The 16,765-nt window shown below is 51.4% G+C and overlaps 1 protein-coding gene and 1 pseudogene across 1 annotated transcript in view; both read right to left on the bottom strand.

Moving 5' to 3' along the window:
- The window catches only part of ABTB2 (ankyrin repeat and BTB domain containing 2), a 211,537-nt gene that overhangs the window by 22,094 nt on the left and 172,678 nt on the right, over nt 1-16,765 (bottom strand). The window contains exon 4 of the mRNA XM_050758767.1: nt 796-948. Coding sequence (XP_050614724.1) covers nt 796-948 — 153 coding nt within the window. The remainder of the gene's footprint in view (nt 1-795; nt 949-16,765) is intronic.
- LOC126935712 (cobalamin trafficking protein CblD-like) overlaps nt 1-16,765 on the bottom strand; it is a 233,615-nt pseudogene that overhangs the window by 55,534 nt on the left and 161,316 nt on the right.

Below are 16,765 nucleotides of genomic sequence, written 5' to 3'. Positions count from 1 at the left end.
GGCGGAGCTTGCAGTGAGCTGAGATCTGGCCACTGCACTCCAGCCTGGGTGACAGAGCAAGACTCCGTCTCAAAAAAAAAAAAAAAAAAAAAAAAAAAAAAAAAAAAAAATTTTAAAATAAAGTAGATAAAAGTCTCTCACGGGCCGAGGATGGCCAGGGAAGCTTCTCTAGAAAAGCTCCTCAGCAAATGAGTGTACTGTGAGAGGCACTTAGGCAAGGAAATTAGGAGCACAGGCTTGGAGGCCGTATGGACCTGGGTTCAAATCTGGACACAGTAAAGCACTAACTTAGTATCTGTGGGCAAGCTACTGTTCCCCTCTGACCTTCAGCTTCTTCATCTGTAAGACGGGCACGATTGCCTCTTCTCTACACTTGTCAGGAGGACTAAGATAATACACATAAAGAGGAAGGGCTCAGCACCTGCACCCAGGAAGGGCTCCACGTGGTGTCAATGACAGGAACAGAGGAAAGAATGGGCCCACTTCTGCCCCTCAGCCCCCAAGTATCCCAGAGTCAGATGTGTGGGCTCTCCTGCCCCATTCCCAATGTGTGTGTCCTCTGTGTAGCAGACCAGCAGCTGCAGGAGACGTTTCCAGACGGCAGCAAAGGTCTGCAATCGATCTGTTCCCATACTCAGCCTTGGCCTTTGCAGACGACACCCTTAGAGCAGCTCAAATGTGCTGCAGCCCCTGCTCTCTGACCCCCTCCCAGCCACCTGGGGAAGAAGCCAGCAGAGGGGAGCCGCTGGGGGCAGGACGTGGATGCCGGGGTCCTCCCTCCTCCCGGGTTCATACTTGAGCTGCCGAGGTTCACAGTCCAGACCAGGCAGCAGCAGCCGGGCCGCCTGCCGGATGTCGCCGCTGTCCACGGTGAGGCTGCGGCGGTGCTCTGCGTAGGTGATGGCCACGCGCATCCACTCCATGAGGGGTGGCAGCAGCATGAAGGGCCTGTGGGGCAGCAGAGAGAGGGTCAGGCGGGGGGTGGGGGTCCCTGCAGGGCAGCAGAGAGAGGGTCAGGCGGGGGGGGGGGGGGCAGAGAGAGGGTCCCGGCAGGGGGGGGGGTCCCTGCAGGGCAGCAGAGAGAGGGTCAGGCCTAGGGAGAGTGCTCCCTGAAAGGCAGCAGGGGACCCCTCAAGCACACACATGCTCACAGGCGGCCACCAAGGCTGATCACCCCTTGCAGGGGACCTACTCCTTCTGCTCACAGAGACCCAGACTGAACCTGCAATGCACAGAAGGAATTTCTGTCATGAACCATTAGCAGAACCTGAGGGCCCTCAGGTGGCCCAGGGAAGGAATGGTTCCCCAGTGTGTGGAATTGGGGACCTTGTCCCCTCCAAAGAGTTCAGTCAGGGTCCCCAAGTGTTCTCTGCAGAGGGGAGAAGCTGCACAGCTAAGAGTCTCACAGACCCAGGTCCAAACCCAGGGCTGCCACCAGCAGCATCAGGTCACCATCCCCTCTGACAAGCACACACGAGTCTGTTTCTCCATCTGCAACACGCATGTGATACCTCCTTATCGAGGCTGTCATGAGGCCAAATGGGACGACGCATATTACGCTGTTGTGCAACATTAATGACCACTGCTTCCTCACCTGGCACCTAGGCCGAGGTGGGCTGACACCACTTCCTGTGCCAGGCCACGGTTGCCCCCAGTTTGGTGCTCAGGGAAGAGTAGTGGCCTCCGCCGGGCGCAGTGGCTCACCTGTAATCTCAGCACTTTGGGGGGCCGAGACGGGCGGATCACGAGGTCAGGAGATCGAGATCATCCTGGCTAACACGGTGAAACCCCGTTTCTACTAAAAAATACAAAAAATTAGCCGGGCGTGGAGGCGGGCGCCTGTAGTCCCAGCTACTTGGGAGGCTGAGGCAGGAGAATGGCGTGAACCCGCGAGGTGGAGCTTGCAGTGAGCTGAGATCTGGCCACTGCACTCCAGCCTGGGCGACACAGCGGGACTCTGTCTCAAAAAAAAAAAAAAAAAAAAAAAGAAGAGTAGCGGCCTCAAGTCCCACAGAGAGGAATGGTCCTAGCGGGTCCGAGAATCACTAAGAGCCCACAAAAGCAAGGAGAGGCGGCGGCAGGCTTAGAGTTGCAAACTCCCGGGGCGCCGCGCATGAGGCCCGCTCTGCGCCACCAGGGGACGCCACGTGCACAGCCTGTGCTGGGCCCTGACTGCGGCGCAGGCGGCGCCCGCCCCTGCCCGCGGCCAGCGGCTCAGATTCAGTCAGGGCGGCGGGGGCGCGTTTCTGTCCTCTGCCAGCTCTGGCAAGGCTCCGTGTTGAAGCCCCCTCAGGAGACCACTTCGCCGTCCAACAGACCTCCCCGCCGCGGAGGGGCCCGGATGGCAGCCTGTGGCTTCATGACTTCGTGGGACACCCACCTGCTCTGCCCAGAATGGATGGAGATCTTTCCCTGCACTGTCACAGGAACAAGGCAGCCCTGGAGCCCTGCCCCTCACTCATGCTGTTCTCCCTGATGACAGCCCAGAAGTCAGCCTCCCGGCTCCTGCCTGTTCCCAGCCCCTCCCGATGCCACTCTTGTCCTTCCTTTCAAACTAAGCCAGGGAGCGGGCAGGCAGCCAGGGGCAGGCGGCCAGGCCTCCGGCCACCCCAGCTCCCTCGGGGCTCTTGGAGTGTCCAGCCGGTGCGGTCACTGCGGTCTCTCCCCTTGACATGCCGCTAAGTGCTCTGGCCAGGAAAAAGATGTCCATTCTCTCTCCTCAGCTAGGAAGTAAGCCGCCTCCAGGGAGTCATCCTGGGCTGCCCTCGGAACCCCTATCTCAGGTCTCCAAAAGCTCAGGTCATCTCCAGAATTCTAAAAGTTTCTCTCCTTGAGGGCAAAGAATGCTTTTATTTTAAAAACTAGCCAACAAAATGTAAATGCTCCTTGACTTAGGATGGGGTTACTTCCCAATAAACCCACTGTAAGTTGAAAATATCCTCAGCGAAAATGCATTGAATACACCTCACCTACTGAACAGCTTACCTTAAACATGCTCAGAACACCTCCATTAGCCTACAGTTAGGCAAGATTATATAACCCAAAACCTATCTTATAATAGTGTTGAACATCAGTGTAACTACTGAATCCTGCACTGACAGTGAAACACAGAATGGTTGTGTGCGTACTCTAAGTAGTTTCTACTAAATGCATGTCGCTTTCACACCACTGTAAAGCTGAAAAATTGTAAGTTGCACCATCGCAAGTCAGGGATTTTCTGTAATCAGAAGTGATCTTGAAGGTCTTTCCTTTGGGAAGGTATTCTAATGTTCTGGTTCTGTCACTTCCAAAACTATTCCTGGGTTTGAGCCACTTAACTGGTCCACTGAGCGCACCAATCCGTATGAAGGGAAGGGCCACAGGCCAGTAAAGCCTCGCTATCTCTGGCCCTCAAAGCCTCCCAGAACTTCACCTCACCCTATCTCCCGCCCTGGCTCACCCCCGTCACCAGGACACACCACCAGCACTCATGCACCTCAAGCCCACCCTGCCTGCTCCCATCTTCACGTGAGAATGAACAGCTCTCACCCCTGCTTGTCTAGATCCTATTTATCCTTCAAGACTCCATTCCAATGCCACCTGCTTCAGAAGCCTTCCCAGATTCTCTTCCCCCCACCAAAAAAAAAAAAAAAAAACGGGGGCTGGGTGCAGTGGCTCATGCCTGTAATCCCAGTACTTTGGTAGGCTGAGGTGGGCGGATCACAAGGTCAGGAGTTCGAGACCAGTCTGGCCAATATGGTGAAACCCCATCTCTACTAAAAATATAAAAATTAGCCGGGCATGGTGGTGCTCACCTGTAGTCCCAGCTACTCGGGAAGCTGAGGCAGAAGAATTGCTTAAATCCGCAAGGCGGAGATCACAGTGAGCCGAGATCATGCCACTGCACTCCAGCCAGGGTGACAGAGCGAGACTCCGTCCCCGGCCACCCACCCCCTACAAAAAAAAAAAAAAAAAAAAAAAAGGAAGAAATATCTTCCTGGTCTGAAATCACTCAGAACTCTCCTTTACAGCAATAGCCATGAATGCATCTCATCTTCCTAACCAGACTGTTCCTTCTAAGGACAGGAACAATGACTTCCTCATCTCTGTATTCTCCAAAATATGCCCAGTCTGGGGCCTCACATGGCAGGTCCTCAATAAATGTTCACTGAAGCCAGGCCTGGTGGCACATGTCTGTAGTCCCAGCTACTTGGGATGCTGAGGCAGGAAGATAGCTTGAGCCCAAGAGTTGGAGGCTACAGTAAGCTATGATCACACCACTCCACTGCGGCCTGGGAGACAGAGAGAGACCCGGTCTTCAAAAAAAAAAAATTATTAGAAGAAAGTTCTGCTGGGCCCGGCGCGGTGGCTCAAGCCTGTAATCCCAGCACTTTGGGAGGACGAGACGGGTGGATCACGAGGTCAGGAGATCGAGAGCATCCTGGCTAACACGGTGAAACCCCGTCTCTACTAAAAAATACAAAAAACTAGCCGGGCGAGGTGGCGGGCGCCTGTAGTTCCAGCTACTCGGGAGGCTGAGGCAGGAGAATGGCGTAAACCTGGGAAGTGGAGCTTGCAGTGAGCTGAGATCCGGCCACTGCACTCTGCACTCCAGCCTGGGCGACAGAGTGAGACTCCGTCTCAAAAAAAAAAAAAAAAAAAAAAAAAAGAAGAAAGGTCTGCTCAGCGACTAAAAGTATGGATGAACATCAGTAACTTACTATAGTGTACCCAGGTTTTCAGTTAAGGACCAAGTCATGTTTCTGACCACAAAAGAATGGTGTGTAATTTTCAAGAGCCTAGTGTTGACTCATTCGAGTAGGAAGCTGGGATTCTATGGGGGGAACTTGTGTAGTCTAGGAAGAAACAACAATCTCTTCATGAATTATCCCTCTGTTTATAAGAGTTCCCTTAAACATAAATGCCCAATTCCCCCCAAATATTTTTATATTTCACAATTCTTATATTACAGGGCTAGAAGGCAAGCTTAGAGACATGCTTCTGTATATCAGTCCTTCTGATTGCAGGAAAAGCCTTTATTTCAACCATCAGTGTTGGAGACTGAAGTGTAAACAAAAAGATAATCTGTGGATTTGCCAGCCATTCTTCCCTATTGTGGCCAACAGCCAAGACAAAGCACCACGTGTGGCTACTAAATCTCTAAAAGGGCATCTCCTAGCTGCACTAGGGGAAATCCAAGAGGGAATTCGGGAAATCATGAAGTCTAATCAGGTGGCATCTTGGTTCATCCCCCTGCCTCATGCTCCTTAGAACTCAGCACTTGAGAAAACGCAGTATTGATAATCCTGGTGGGTATACACTGGGGATTGGCTCATTTTTAGCCCTCACTTTACCATCTTGGCTAGCGAGGTGGAAAATTAAAAACTGCATTTCCCAGACTCCTTTGCAGCTGGGATTCTGGAAATTAGGTTTTATCAGTAAGATATGCTGCATGAGATGTGGTAAGTGAATGGGAGGCAGAGGCCACCTTTGTGTTCCCTTTGTCTGTTTTTGCTAGCAAACCAGGTCATGAAAACTGAGGTCTTTTTTTTTTTTCCTACAGAACATTCCAGTCCAGTTTCTAACTATCTGAGGCTTCAGAGGCAGTGGTAGTGATGGCGAAATGATAAAAGCAATAGCAAAGCCTTTTTTTTTTTTTTTTTAACCTCCCACCTCAGCCTTCCAAGTTGCTGGGACCACAGACATGCACCACCATGCCTGAATAATTTTTTGTATTTTTAGCAGAGATGGGGTTTCACCATGTTGCCCAGGCTGGTCTTGAACTTTGAAGCTCAAGCGATCTGCCAACCTCGTCCCCCAAAATGCTGGGATTACAGGCATGAGCCACCATGCCTGGCTGCAATGCCTTCTTGATTCCAGCTTTACTCCTGAACTGCAGCTCCAGAGGTGTTGTTCAAACTCACAGTTCCAGGCGCTGTCTCAGAGGGAGCAGCTCCCCTAATGGGCTAGTTCATCATTCCTGGATGCTCAGCCTACACCCTGCTCCACGAGCTCCTCCAATGATTGTGTGAACTCCCAACTCCCTGTATTGAATCATCTCCTGCTTACAATAACTAGAATGCTTTCTGCTTCTTGAATTGAAAACTGATCAATACTTTCAATATACAGAAATCTAGATGAGCCCTCTGCCTCTGGGGAGGTGGCTGGTGTCCACATGTACAAACAAGGCTGTGTCGGCCCCCAGACTGACCCCTTCAGGCCTTTCTCCTTGGCCCACCCACCTCCCCGGCCTGGGATCTATGGGAAGGTAAAAAGAGAAGTAATTCATGGACTTTCTCAGGAACATGCCTTCCATGGCCTGTGGGTTCCAGGCTACCGTTTCCTTCCTGGTAATTCCATGGAGTCTGCTGGGCAGGCTGAGACAAGCTGGACATGCATGCCTGGCCGTTCTGGAAAACCCCTCTAAAAACTCCCATCTGCAACAGCATGGCTGTGTCAGAACTCCCGGGTGAAAGGGCCTGAAGGAGCAAGGCTGAGAATGACTGATGTGTGCACTGTCCTCAAGATCCCAAAGAAGTTCTCTTTTCCTGCTGGTTGCATTTCCCATAGGCTGAGCTTGGCCGTTCCATGCCCGAATGCAGGTATCTGCAGGGCCAGAGCCAGGAGACTGGATCGGGGCTGAAAAAGCTCCGTTTGTTCAGCCTCTCTGCCCGCTGAATTTTTCCTTAGCCGGATCTGATACCTCAGAGTAGTGGTTGTCAATTTTTTCCCTGGTCTCGGGACCCTATATATACTCTTAAAAATTGGTCGGGCATGGCAGCTCGTGCTTGTAATCCCAGCACTTTGGAAGGCTGAAGTGGGCAGATCGCTGGAGGTCAGGAGTTTGAGACTAGCCAGACCAACTTGGCAAAACCTCATCTCTACTAAAAATACAAAAATTAGCTGGGCGTGGTGGCGCACACCTGTAGTCCCAGCTACTCAGGAGGCTGAGGCAGGATAATTGAACCCAGGAGGTGGAGGTTGCAGTGAGCCGAGATCACGCCATGCCACTGCACTCCAGCCTGGGTGACAGAGCGAAACTCCGTCTCGGAAAAAAAAAAAAAAAGTACTGAGGACCTCAAAGAGCTTTTGTTTATGTGTGTTATTCTACGGATATTGGCTGTATCAGAAATTAAAACTGGGAAAATGTTAAACACATGAACACATAAGCTCATGTCCCATTGCCATCAGAGTGATGATATCATGATGCCACACAGCTTCTAGAAAAGTCTCCTGGATATTTGTGAGAAAACAAGAATGAAAAGGCAAATAACTTCTTGTTATGAAAATAGTGTTGGCCATGTGGACTCCTGGCAAGAGTCCCTGGGACCTCAGGGGTCCCTGGACCACACTTTGAAGACCGTTGCTGTGGAAGACCACAGCTGATGGCTAGGACAACACTGCTAGGGGCTGGCAGGTGGCACTGGCATGGAGCTGGCATTTTGCCCTGGTGGCAGACAGGCTGGTGAGTCCTAGAGTGGCGTATGGCTTGCATGCATGCTCCTGGCAAAGGGATCCGAGGGTGCTAGACCCTTCCCTGTGGCATCCTCACTGGGAGAAAGTCCTAGTTTCTTTGCTACAACTGGACTTACTCTATAACCTTGGGCAGATCGTCATCCTCTGTGGGCCATATTTTGTATTAAAGAATAAATTGCTAAAGTTCGTGGTTTTTAACTCCTTTCATTATGAGAGCCCTTTTGCTTTTATTTCACAGACTCCATATGATAGTAATTGTACTTATTGCATGGTCACCAAGAGCAAGGACTCCCGAGGGAGATGGCCTGGGTTGGAATCCAGTGTATTCCCAATGAGTTCAGCTGTGGGGTCTATGCAAGTTACTTCACCTCTCCTGGTCTCAGTTGTTCCATCAGCAAAATGGGTATAAATAATAGGACCACCTCACAAAACAGCTGGAAGCATGTATGTAAAATACTTAGCACCGTATGTGGAATATGGTAACTTCTCCATAAATGTTAACTATTATGACTAGTTTAGTGTCTGTTGACAGAGAAAATGTATAATAGCAAAAAGGGCTCTAGGATCTGGTTCTATTAAATGCCTCAGCTCCAGCCTTCTGAAAGTCCAGCCAACTCTTTGCCCTCCCCCTGTAGCAAGTATAAACATGTAAAGCCTGCAAAAGTCTGCCAGCAGGCTGCCCACCACCCACTCCATCCCGGCTCATAAAACAGAGAAAACAAATGCAACCACTATGTCGAGTGTGAGCTGGAAACTGTTTCTGGCAGTGCAGCCTCTTGGCCTTGGCAGTGAAAAAACTCACACAGGGGAAGGGGCAACAGCAAGGAACACAGACCCAGAGGCCTTGGGTCATGAACATGTGTGGTGGCAAGGGTGGGTGAGCAGAGAATTACTTCAAGGGATCAGCAACCCCTCAAATGCTGCAAACAGCCCAAAGCCTTAACCTAAATACCGTCACATACATACATGCAGACAAATCCCAGAGATGGACAAAGCCGCTTAAAAAGGTCAGTGGCTTTCTGGTAGCATTTGTCTTTGTGTACATAAAGGGGAGCACATGAAATAGACCAATGGAAATGGGTCTTTTTACACGAGGAGCATGGGAACTCCCTGGCCACCTCCTCTCATTGCTAGAGGAGGAAAAGGAAACCCAGAGAGGCGAAGTGCCTTGCTCACGGTTACACGGCCAGTTCAGCTGCAATAGGGATGCTAGACCCAGGTGCCATAACAGTCTCTCTCATCTGCCTTTAAGCTAATCATACAGGTGAGCCTGACTGTCAATCCAAGGGTCGCCTAAGGCCCCTCAATGGAACTGGGACTGAGAAAGCTATTTTTTGCCCTTTAAAAAATGAAAGAGTACAAACTTCTTAAGGCCTTTGTTTTGAGACAGAGTCTTGCTCTGTCACCCAGGCCGGAGTGAGGTGGCACGATCTTGGCTCACTGCAACCTCCGCCTCCCGGGTGCAAGTGATTCTCCTGCCTCAGCTTCCTGAGTAGCTGGGACTACAGGCACACACCACCATGCCCAGCAAATTTTTGTATTTTTAGTAGAGACGGGGTTTCCCCATGTTGGCCAGGATGGTCTCGAACTCTTGACCTCCTGATCAGTCCGCCTCGGCCTCCCAAAGTGCTGGGATTATGGGCGTGAGCCACCGTGCCTGGCCAAGGCCTTGGTTTTAAGAGGTGCCTGTAGCCTGGAGAAAAAAAACAAAAAACAAAAAAAACCAAAAAAACCCTGTTGCACTCAGCAAGCATATGATTTATTGGGATTACAGTCCTATAAGCGGTGTCTTAACAACATGGAACACGAAACCCCTCCAGTTTCCAGCTCAAAGCAGGCTCTGTTCTTCCCCGGGGTGGGCAGGGGCCTCAGAGTGAGTCAGGTTGGCAGATGGGGCACAGGCCTGTAACCAGAGGCCACATGACCTGAGCCCCAAGCACAAGCCTCGGGTCTCTGCTCCCATCCTGGCAGGCCGAGCATATGAGGCCAGCAGGTTTGTGCCCTGCTCCATCCACCCAGGAGTAGCTGGACACAAAGACTCAGGCACACCCACAAGCTAAGAAGGGCCTCGAGACCAGGCCCAAGCTTAACTCTGGGAAGACAGGGTGGGTGTGAGCACACAACGTTATGGGGTGCAGGCCCAGCTCCCAGGGCTGGGAGGTACACTGTGCCACAAGCTTGCTCCCAAGAGAGCTCCCCATCACCCGCAAGCTGTGACCCGCCCCACCTGCAAGCACCCTTGGAGTCCAGGAAAGGACAGGCCAGAGATGATGATCAAGGGAGAGGGTGGCCCCACTGGTTCCCACCTTCAGCCCTAAATTCTTCTATTAGCTTTGCCCCACCTTCAGTGGGAGTCAGAGCCAAGCACTGGGGTTGAATGGGGTCACATCCACCTGGACTCACCCCTTCTCATGGATCATGCCGTGAAACACACTGCTCCCACGCCCCTCCCTGTCTTGTCTGGGCTGGGGCTGGGGGTGCCAAGTGGCACCGTCAGGAACTTGCAAAGATGCCAAGCTTTTCCTAAGCAAGTGACGGCTCCACAAACAGACTTCTTGGGGAAGGTCAGGGCTGGCTCTGCAGGGCCGGCAATGAGGCCCTCACCATAGCTTCCCTGAGATTTCCACACAGCCACCACGGCCTAACACCAAGCCAAAACATCCATGTAGGATAAAACCAACATTGTCCTGCTAAGTCAGATTTCACTCTGCACAAAAGAAACATTTCTAGTCCAGCTCACATCTTGGACTCATTATTTTTCTAGAATTGCTGGGTAAACCAGAATGGTTTGGCGCAGCTTGGAGGCAGAGTTGGGCATGGTTCCCTCTTTGGACCCCCAGCCTCATCTCCGCCAGCAGCCAGGCTGCCTCTGAACCACAGCTGAGCCCATGGAGAATCTCCACTTGTGCCCAGGTGACTTTGGCTTGAGGTGGGGCATTGGGCTGTCTGGGGCGGCGGTGGGGGGTGGGAATACACTTTTCCTATTAAAACTCATCTGGTACAGATTAGAGGCACTAGATGAAGCTTGCCCAGATACACGTAGGGACAGAAATTTAGAGCCAACCAAGTCATGACTAGCTCTGGGTGACTTCCCTTGCTTCTCCCCAGGGGTTGCCCTTCAGGTCTCCACGGGAGCCTGAGGGTTTCTGTTAGGAGTGAGATGGGAGGTCCACCATGTGACAATCAGGGCCTCCAGGAGTAATAGAAAAACGCAAACAGCTAACATTTCCAGAGCATTTACTAAGCAGCTGCCACAGTGCCCTGGACGTCTAGTGATTTATCTGCTCCTCAGAGCCACCTGATGTAGCAGGTACTATTATTATTCCCATTTTATACATGGGGAAACTAAGGGCCAGAGAGCTGAGGTCACTCGCCCCATGTCATGCACCTGCCAAGGAGCAGAGCTGGGATATGAACCTGGGCAGTGTCCCTGAGTCTAAACTTCTGAAGACGACATTCCACAGCCACTCAGATTCTTCACCTGGCACTGACCCATCTCCTTCATCTTAGGGATGATGAATATTAGGTACAGTAATCACAATTTGTCATGCAAACTGGATGACTTTTTTTTTTCTTTGAGTCAGGGTCTTGTTCTGTCACCCAGGCTGGAGGTGAAGTGGCACAATTACATCTCACTGTAGCCTCAACCTCCTCTGCTCATGTGATTCTCTTGCCTCATCCTCCCAAGTAGCTGGAACTACAGGTGTGTGCCACCAGACCCGGCTAATTTTTGTGTTTCTTTGTAAGGCGGGGTTTCACCATGTTGCCCAGGCTGGTCTTGAACTCCTGGACTCAAGCCATCTGCCTACCTTGGCGTCCCAAAGTGCTGGGATGGCAAGCATGAGCCACCGTGCCCAGCTGGATGACTTTTGAGAGGGAAAAAGAGAGCTGCCGCCAGCACTGGGACTACTGGGTATAAACTAGAACTGGGCTGGGCACACCAGAACATATGGTCACCGTACTGCCCTTGGCTAGAGAGACTGCCCGCGGTGGCCTGCTGCCGGGCTCATGCTGTCTGCAGGCAGGGGGAAGTGCTCCTGCTCACCCCTTCGGAAGCAGGCCTCCCTCTGCCCTCCGGCACTCAGCCCTGCCTTGGTGCCTGCACAGCACTCGTCCAATTTGCAATGACTTGGTTGGGATGGTTTTGTGCGGTCTCTCCTCTGGACTATATCTTCTCTGAAGGCAGAGGCATTTTTGCTCACCGATGTTTCCCCATCTCTCCGCACAGAAGCCGGTGTTAGAAACTCCACTTTTGAATTTATAAACACAAGGCACATTTCTCACTCCTGGAGGCAAAGTCCTCCAGCTGCTAACATGGTTTCAGGGGCTGCTGTTACTCTAGGATGTTTTGTTTTTTAAACAAACAACCAAACAGAAAAACAGGGGGAGTCTCCCTCTTGCCCAGGCTGGAGTGCAGTGGTGTGATCAAGGGTCACTGCAGCCCCAACCTGCTTGCTGGGCTTAAGCGATCCTCCCACCTCAACCACCATGCCTGGCTAACTTTTAAAAAGTGTTTTCTTTTTTTTTTGTTTTGTTTTTGTAGAGACAGGTCTATGTTGCGCAGACACGAGCCGCCGCGCCCGGCCTCCCAAACTGTTCATGAAGGGCTCCAGAGCACTCTCACAAAAGGGGGAACTGCTTCGTCTTTCATTCCTAGAAGCTTGAGTTGGCTTGGGTATTGGCAAAGAGTTCTTTTCAGAAAAAAAAAGGAAATAATTTCCCCAGTAAAAAGACAGCCATTTCACAGGAGAGTGTTCCAAATGCAACAACGTCCTGGGGGAAGCACGGCAGCCTGGGGCCAAGGCGGCTTCTGGGAAGGCAGCTAGGATGTAGGGATGGAGCTGTCACCAGAAATAGGAAAAGGTGGCTGTGGTTCTGCAGATGTCACCGTGCCCGAGCCTCGGTGGAGGGTACACAGCCATCTGTCCTTGGGAACCGGGCCTGGTTCCAGGGCGGCATCTCATGTGGGTGAGATGGTACAGATTCCAGCGGAGACTGCGTGCAGGCCTCCACCCCTCCACCCTTTCCCACACAGTAGGGAGGGCTCCTAGCCCTGCAAGGGCCAGGACATCTGCCTCATTTCTCAGGCCAGAACTCCCCAGCATGGCTGCCCCAGCACAAGGGCAGGCAGCTGGTCCAGCAGGCCCGTGCCTCAGTGCTTCCCACACCTTTGGGTGGCAAGTATGAAAGCCGCCATCTCTCCACCTCACTGGGAAGCAGCTCCCAGGCCTACTGGCCACGCCCCACCCATGGGGCTCACTGCAGCCATGTGCCAGGGACCCACTTTCTTCTCCCATGCGCGGTGTTTGTGGTGGCTCCCCAGAGACCACGAGCTCTTTCACCACATGGAAGCCAGACAGGCGGGGACCTCCAACCTGCTCAAACATACCTCCCTCCCAAGGCCACCCGCCACCACCCATCGGCCTCTGCCAACAAGGCAGACCTGAGAGGACCCCGAGGTTTATCCTGTCTGCTGGGCTGTGGGCCAGGGATGGAAGACTTTTGTTTAGGCTCCTGGGATAGGTAATCCTGTTTGGATTTCGCTAACTGTAATCACACAGCACTCACCTTCCCCAACTCTCACAGTCTAAGGCAGAAAGAAGAACCATTCGGACTGTCAGCTGAAGAGTTTCTAGAAACTTCTAGGAAGAAGCAGAGGCATGAGGGCTCTTGAAGCCCGATATGAGAGTGAAATTCTTGACTGGCAAGCAGTGTTTTGATCTGAGCTGTTGATGGGATGGGGGTCATGGAGGGGTGGTGCGCTCCAGCGCAGCCAGAGAGACAGGAAGAGACAGTGCAAGCTCGGAGGAAAGGGCCTGACCCTGCTTTGTGTGTCCACATCCCAAGGGCAGCTGCAGGGAAAACTGGCATTGCCTTCCGAGCAGCAAAGCCACCTTGCTGAGATGTGCTGAGGGCCTACTGTGTGCCAGGTGGGCGCGAGGCCATGTTGCCTAAGTTACCTCTGAAACAGCCACCCTGCAAGGGAGATATACTGCATTTTACAAATGCAGAAACAGCCTTTGAGAGGCCAGGACACATATCCAAGGTGACATAGCTAGCCAATGGTTATCAGTCTGGCTCTAAAAAAACCCAACCATTCTGAGTAGTCACGGAGGCTGGGGTGGGGCTGTGGGGAGATGTGGGGCAACAGGTACAGAGTTATAGTTAGATTGGAAAAATAAGTCCTGGTATTCCCTTACACAGTATGATGACTATAGTTAATAACAATGTATTATATGCTTCAAGACAGCCAGAAAAGAGGATCTTTTCTAAAGCACTGATGAAGATTTGAGGCGACGGACATGCTAAGGACCCTAATTTGATCATTATAGAATGTATACATGTATTTAACCATCACACTGTAGCCCAGAAACATACAGTTATTATATGTCAATTATAAACAACAACAAAAATCCCCAAACCGCCCTGGGGGTCTTTCAGGATACCAAACTGCAGGCATGAAATGCTCTGAGCCCTGGTGGGTGGAAAGCTGGAAGGAGGCGTGATGGAGAAATGCTCATCTTGGGGTCCCTACCACCGCTTTGCCCAACCTCGAGCTTTTGCTCTCACAGCCTCATTAGGCCCTGAACTCGGCTGGGAACAGAAGGCTGGGCCCCAGTGCCTCAGGGGGTGCACCCCAGGTACCTTAAGAGCCCTTTCCACCCAAATCCACAAATATTAAAGCAGCAAAAGTGGGGAGGGGCAAGTCACAGACAGCTGTCACGGCGGCTGGTCTTGCAAGAGGACAGAAATCCCACGAGCTGCCTGGCAGGCGAGTAAGAGCAAGTCAGGAACCGGCCCGGCTTGGCTCCAGATACCACCCAGCTCCTGCCCTCCCCCCATCCTGAGGGTCTGCATGCTCTCCAGCTTCGCCTCGGAAGCAGGCCTCTTTAAGAAAGCAAAATCAATTCCCTTTAGAGTTGGGAATTCCCTGCATTGAGAATCCTGGCAAGACGGCAGACAAAGGGGATTGTTGCTGCCCGTGTTACAAAAACACTCCAAATGAATGAAGCTCCCCGGGCCAGCAGTTCCCAGTCTTCTTTTCTGTGAGGACTGGTGGGTCCAACAATAGGACAGGAAGTCCCATACAACAGCCAGCCCTGGGGGGTGCTTGTCAGAGGCCGGGCCAGGATCCTGTCCTGTCTCTATCCCTGTTATGTGGCACTGACACTTCCTGCCCCGAATCCCTGGCTCGCTCCTTCTCGGATGCTGGGCAGACGCCCACCCCGAGGCTGGCCTCCCAGAGCCTGCAATGCAAGCCTGCTGAGAAAGAGGCCCCAAGTAGCTGAGAGCAAGCTGCCCACGCCACTCTGGGAAAGGAGGTACTGAGCGAGGTCCCCAGCTCCGGGGTCTCACCCTCTCCCTTCTGGGAGGGGAAGGGATTTGCCACTCTGAGCAATGGGAATTCACTGCATTATTATTAATACAACCGACCTCCATTCCTGAGCTGAGATCTGTCTCTTACCAGCTGTGATGGTGGGCACACCTCGGACCTCCTCAAGGCCTCAGTCTGCTCGCTATAAATGGGAATGTAATAGTTTCCTCCAAGAGCTACCGTAAGAGCCTGTTAGAGAGCCGTGTACTAAACAAGCTCTGTAAACTGTAAAACTTTGTCTAGATGCTTCCAGCCCATGTAACGATAGATCAGGTCTCTCCCAAGTTTAGCCTTCAGCAACCGCAGCGCATTCTACATAGGCGCTATGGCTAAACCAGCAGGTGTGGGGCCAGGGACACCGCCAGCTTTAAAGAGTGGCCGATAGGTGGCTTCGTCTTTGCTCCCATAGGTAAATGGAATCCAGTTTGTAGAGTTCTTTGAATTCCTTGGTTGTGATAAGGCTAAATTTTGTAGATGTCCCTGTCCAAAATGGGCCTCATTTAACAAGCCCTCTGTGGTGTGGTCTTCCTAATTACCTTCTTTGCTTTTTTTTTTTTTTTTTTTTTTTTTTTTTTGGTGAGATGGGGTGTTGCCGCCCAGGCTGAGTGCAGTGGTGAGATCCACAGCTCACAGCAGTCTCCAACTCTTGGGCTCAAGAGATTCTCCCACTCAGTCTCCTGAGTAGCTAGGACTACAGGCATGCACCACCATGCCCAGCTAATTTGTATTTTTATTTTTGTAGAGATGGGGTCTCACTATTTTGCCCAGGCTTGTCTTGAACTCCTAGCCTAAAGTGATCCTCCCATCTCGGCCTCCCAAAGTGCTAGGATTACAGGTGTGAAGTGAGCCTCTCATCTTTCTCACACACCTGGCTCCCAGCTACTGTGAGGGTTGAGTTAAGATGGACAGAAGAGCAGGGACTGAGGGAGGGAGGGATGGATGAGGAGAGAAGACATGCATGTTGAGAAGATATGATTTTTGCTGTTACTAATGTTTTTGGATTGCTCGTTCACTGAACACAACTTGTCTTTTTGGCCTTCACACAGGCTTGTGGTAACGGTGATAATAGCAGCTGCCATGCACAAACACCTTCTTCTCTGCCACATCCTTAACATGTAGCTACCTTATTCACCCCTCACAAAACATTCTGAAAGTATTTCAAGTCATTTTCTATTTCAAGTGAGGGAAACTGAGACTTGGCAAATCATATAACTTGTCCAAAGTCACACAGCTAGTAAATGGCAGAGCTGGGACCCCATATCATGGCCTTTTAAACTCCAAAGAACCCAACCATTAGTTCTACCACCTATTTCATTAACTTAACAAAATATTTAACTGCCTACTCTACATGCCTGGGACTGTGCTGAGGACACAGCAGGAACAGGGCAAACGGAGGGCACTTACATTCCGGGGGGGTGGGGAGGGAACAGACATGAGCAAGGTGACTTCAGGTAGAGAAAGGTGCTCTGAAGGAAACAAAAAGAGGGTACAGTGAGGGGGGTTCCTGGCAGTGGAGGGGAGCTCCCTGTGTGCACCGCAGACTGTGAACAAGTCACTTCCGAGGCTAGTGGATGTGCCAGCCTGGGGAATACACGGAAACAAGTACTTAATTCACCCAACAGCTATTCTTATTTCATTTACTTCCATTTTGGGTAAACAGATGGAAATTTAATGCACAAAAAGTGGGAGCGGAAAAGAGAGAAAAGAGCTTAACATTGCAAATCTTGAAATGGTATTTAAGGAACTCAGAAGTCAGGAGCATAAAGCCAGCACTGCCATCATCTCTATTATTTGATAAGAAAACACTTTCGCAAGCTGAGCAAAAGATTAACGAGCCCACTTCTTCAGCCTGAACACACGGCCTATCTGTGGGCACGTCCTCTTTATGTAAAGTGCTGTCTGAGGGAAACATTCTCCCTGCTGCATCTGGAATGG

The sequence above is a fragment of the Macaca thibetana genome, chromosome 14 (genome assembly GCF_024542745.1).
Source record: "Macaca thibetana thibetana isolate TM-01 chromosome 14, ASM2454274v1, whole genome shotgun sequence".
Lineage (NCBI taxonomy): Eukaryota > Metazoa > Chordata > Mammalia > Primates > Cercopithecidae > Macaca > Macaca thibetana.
Note: the sequence above shows the minus strand (reverse complement) of the source record. Positions and strands in the feature narration are given on the sequence as shown.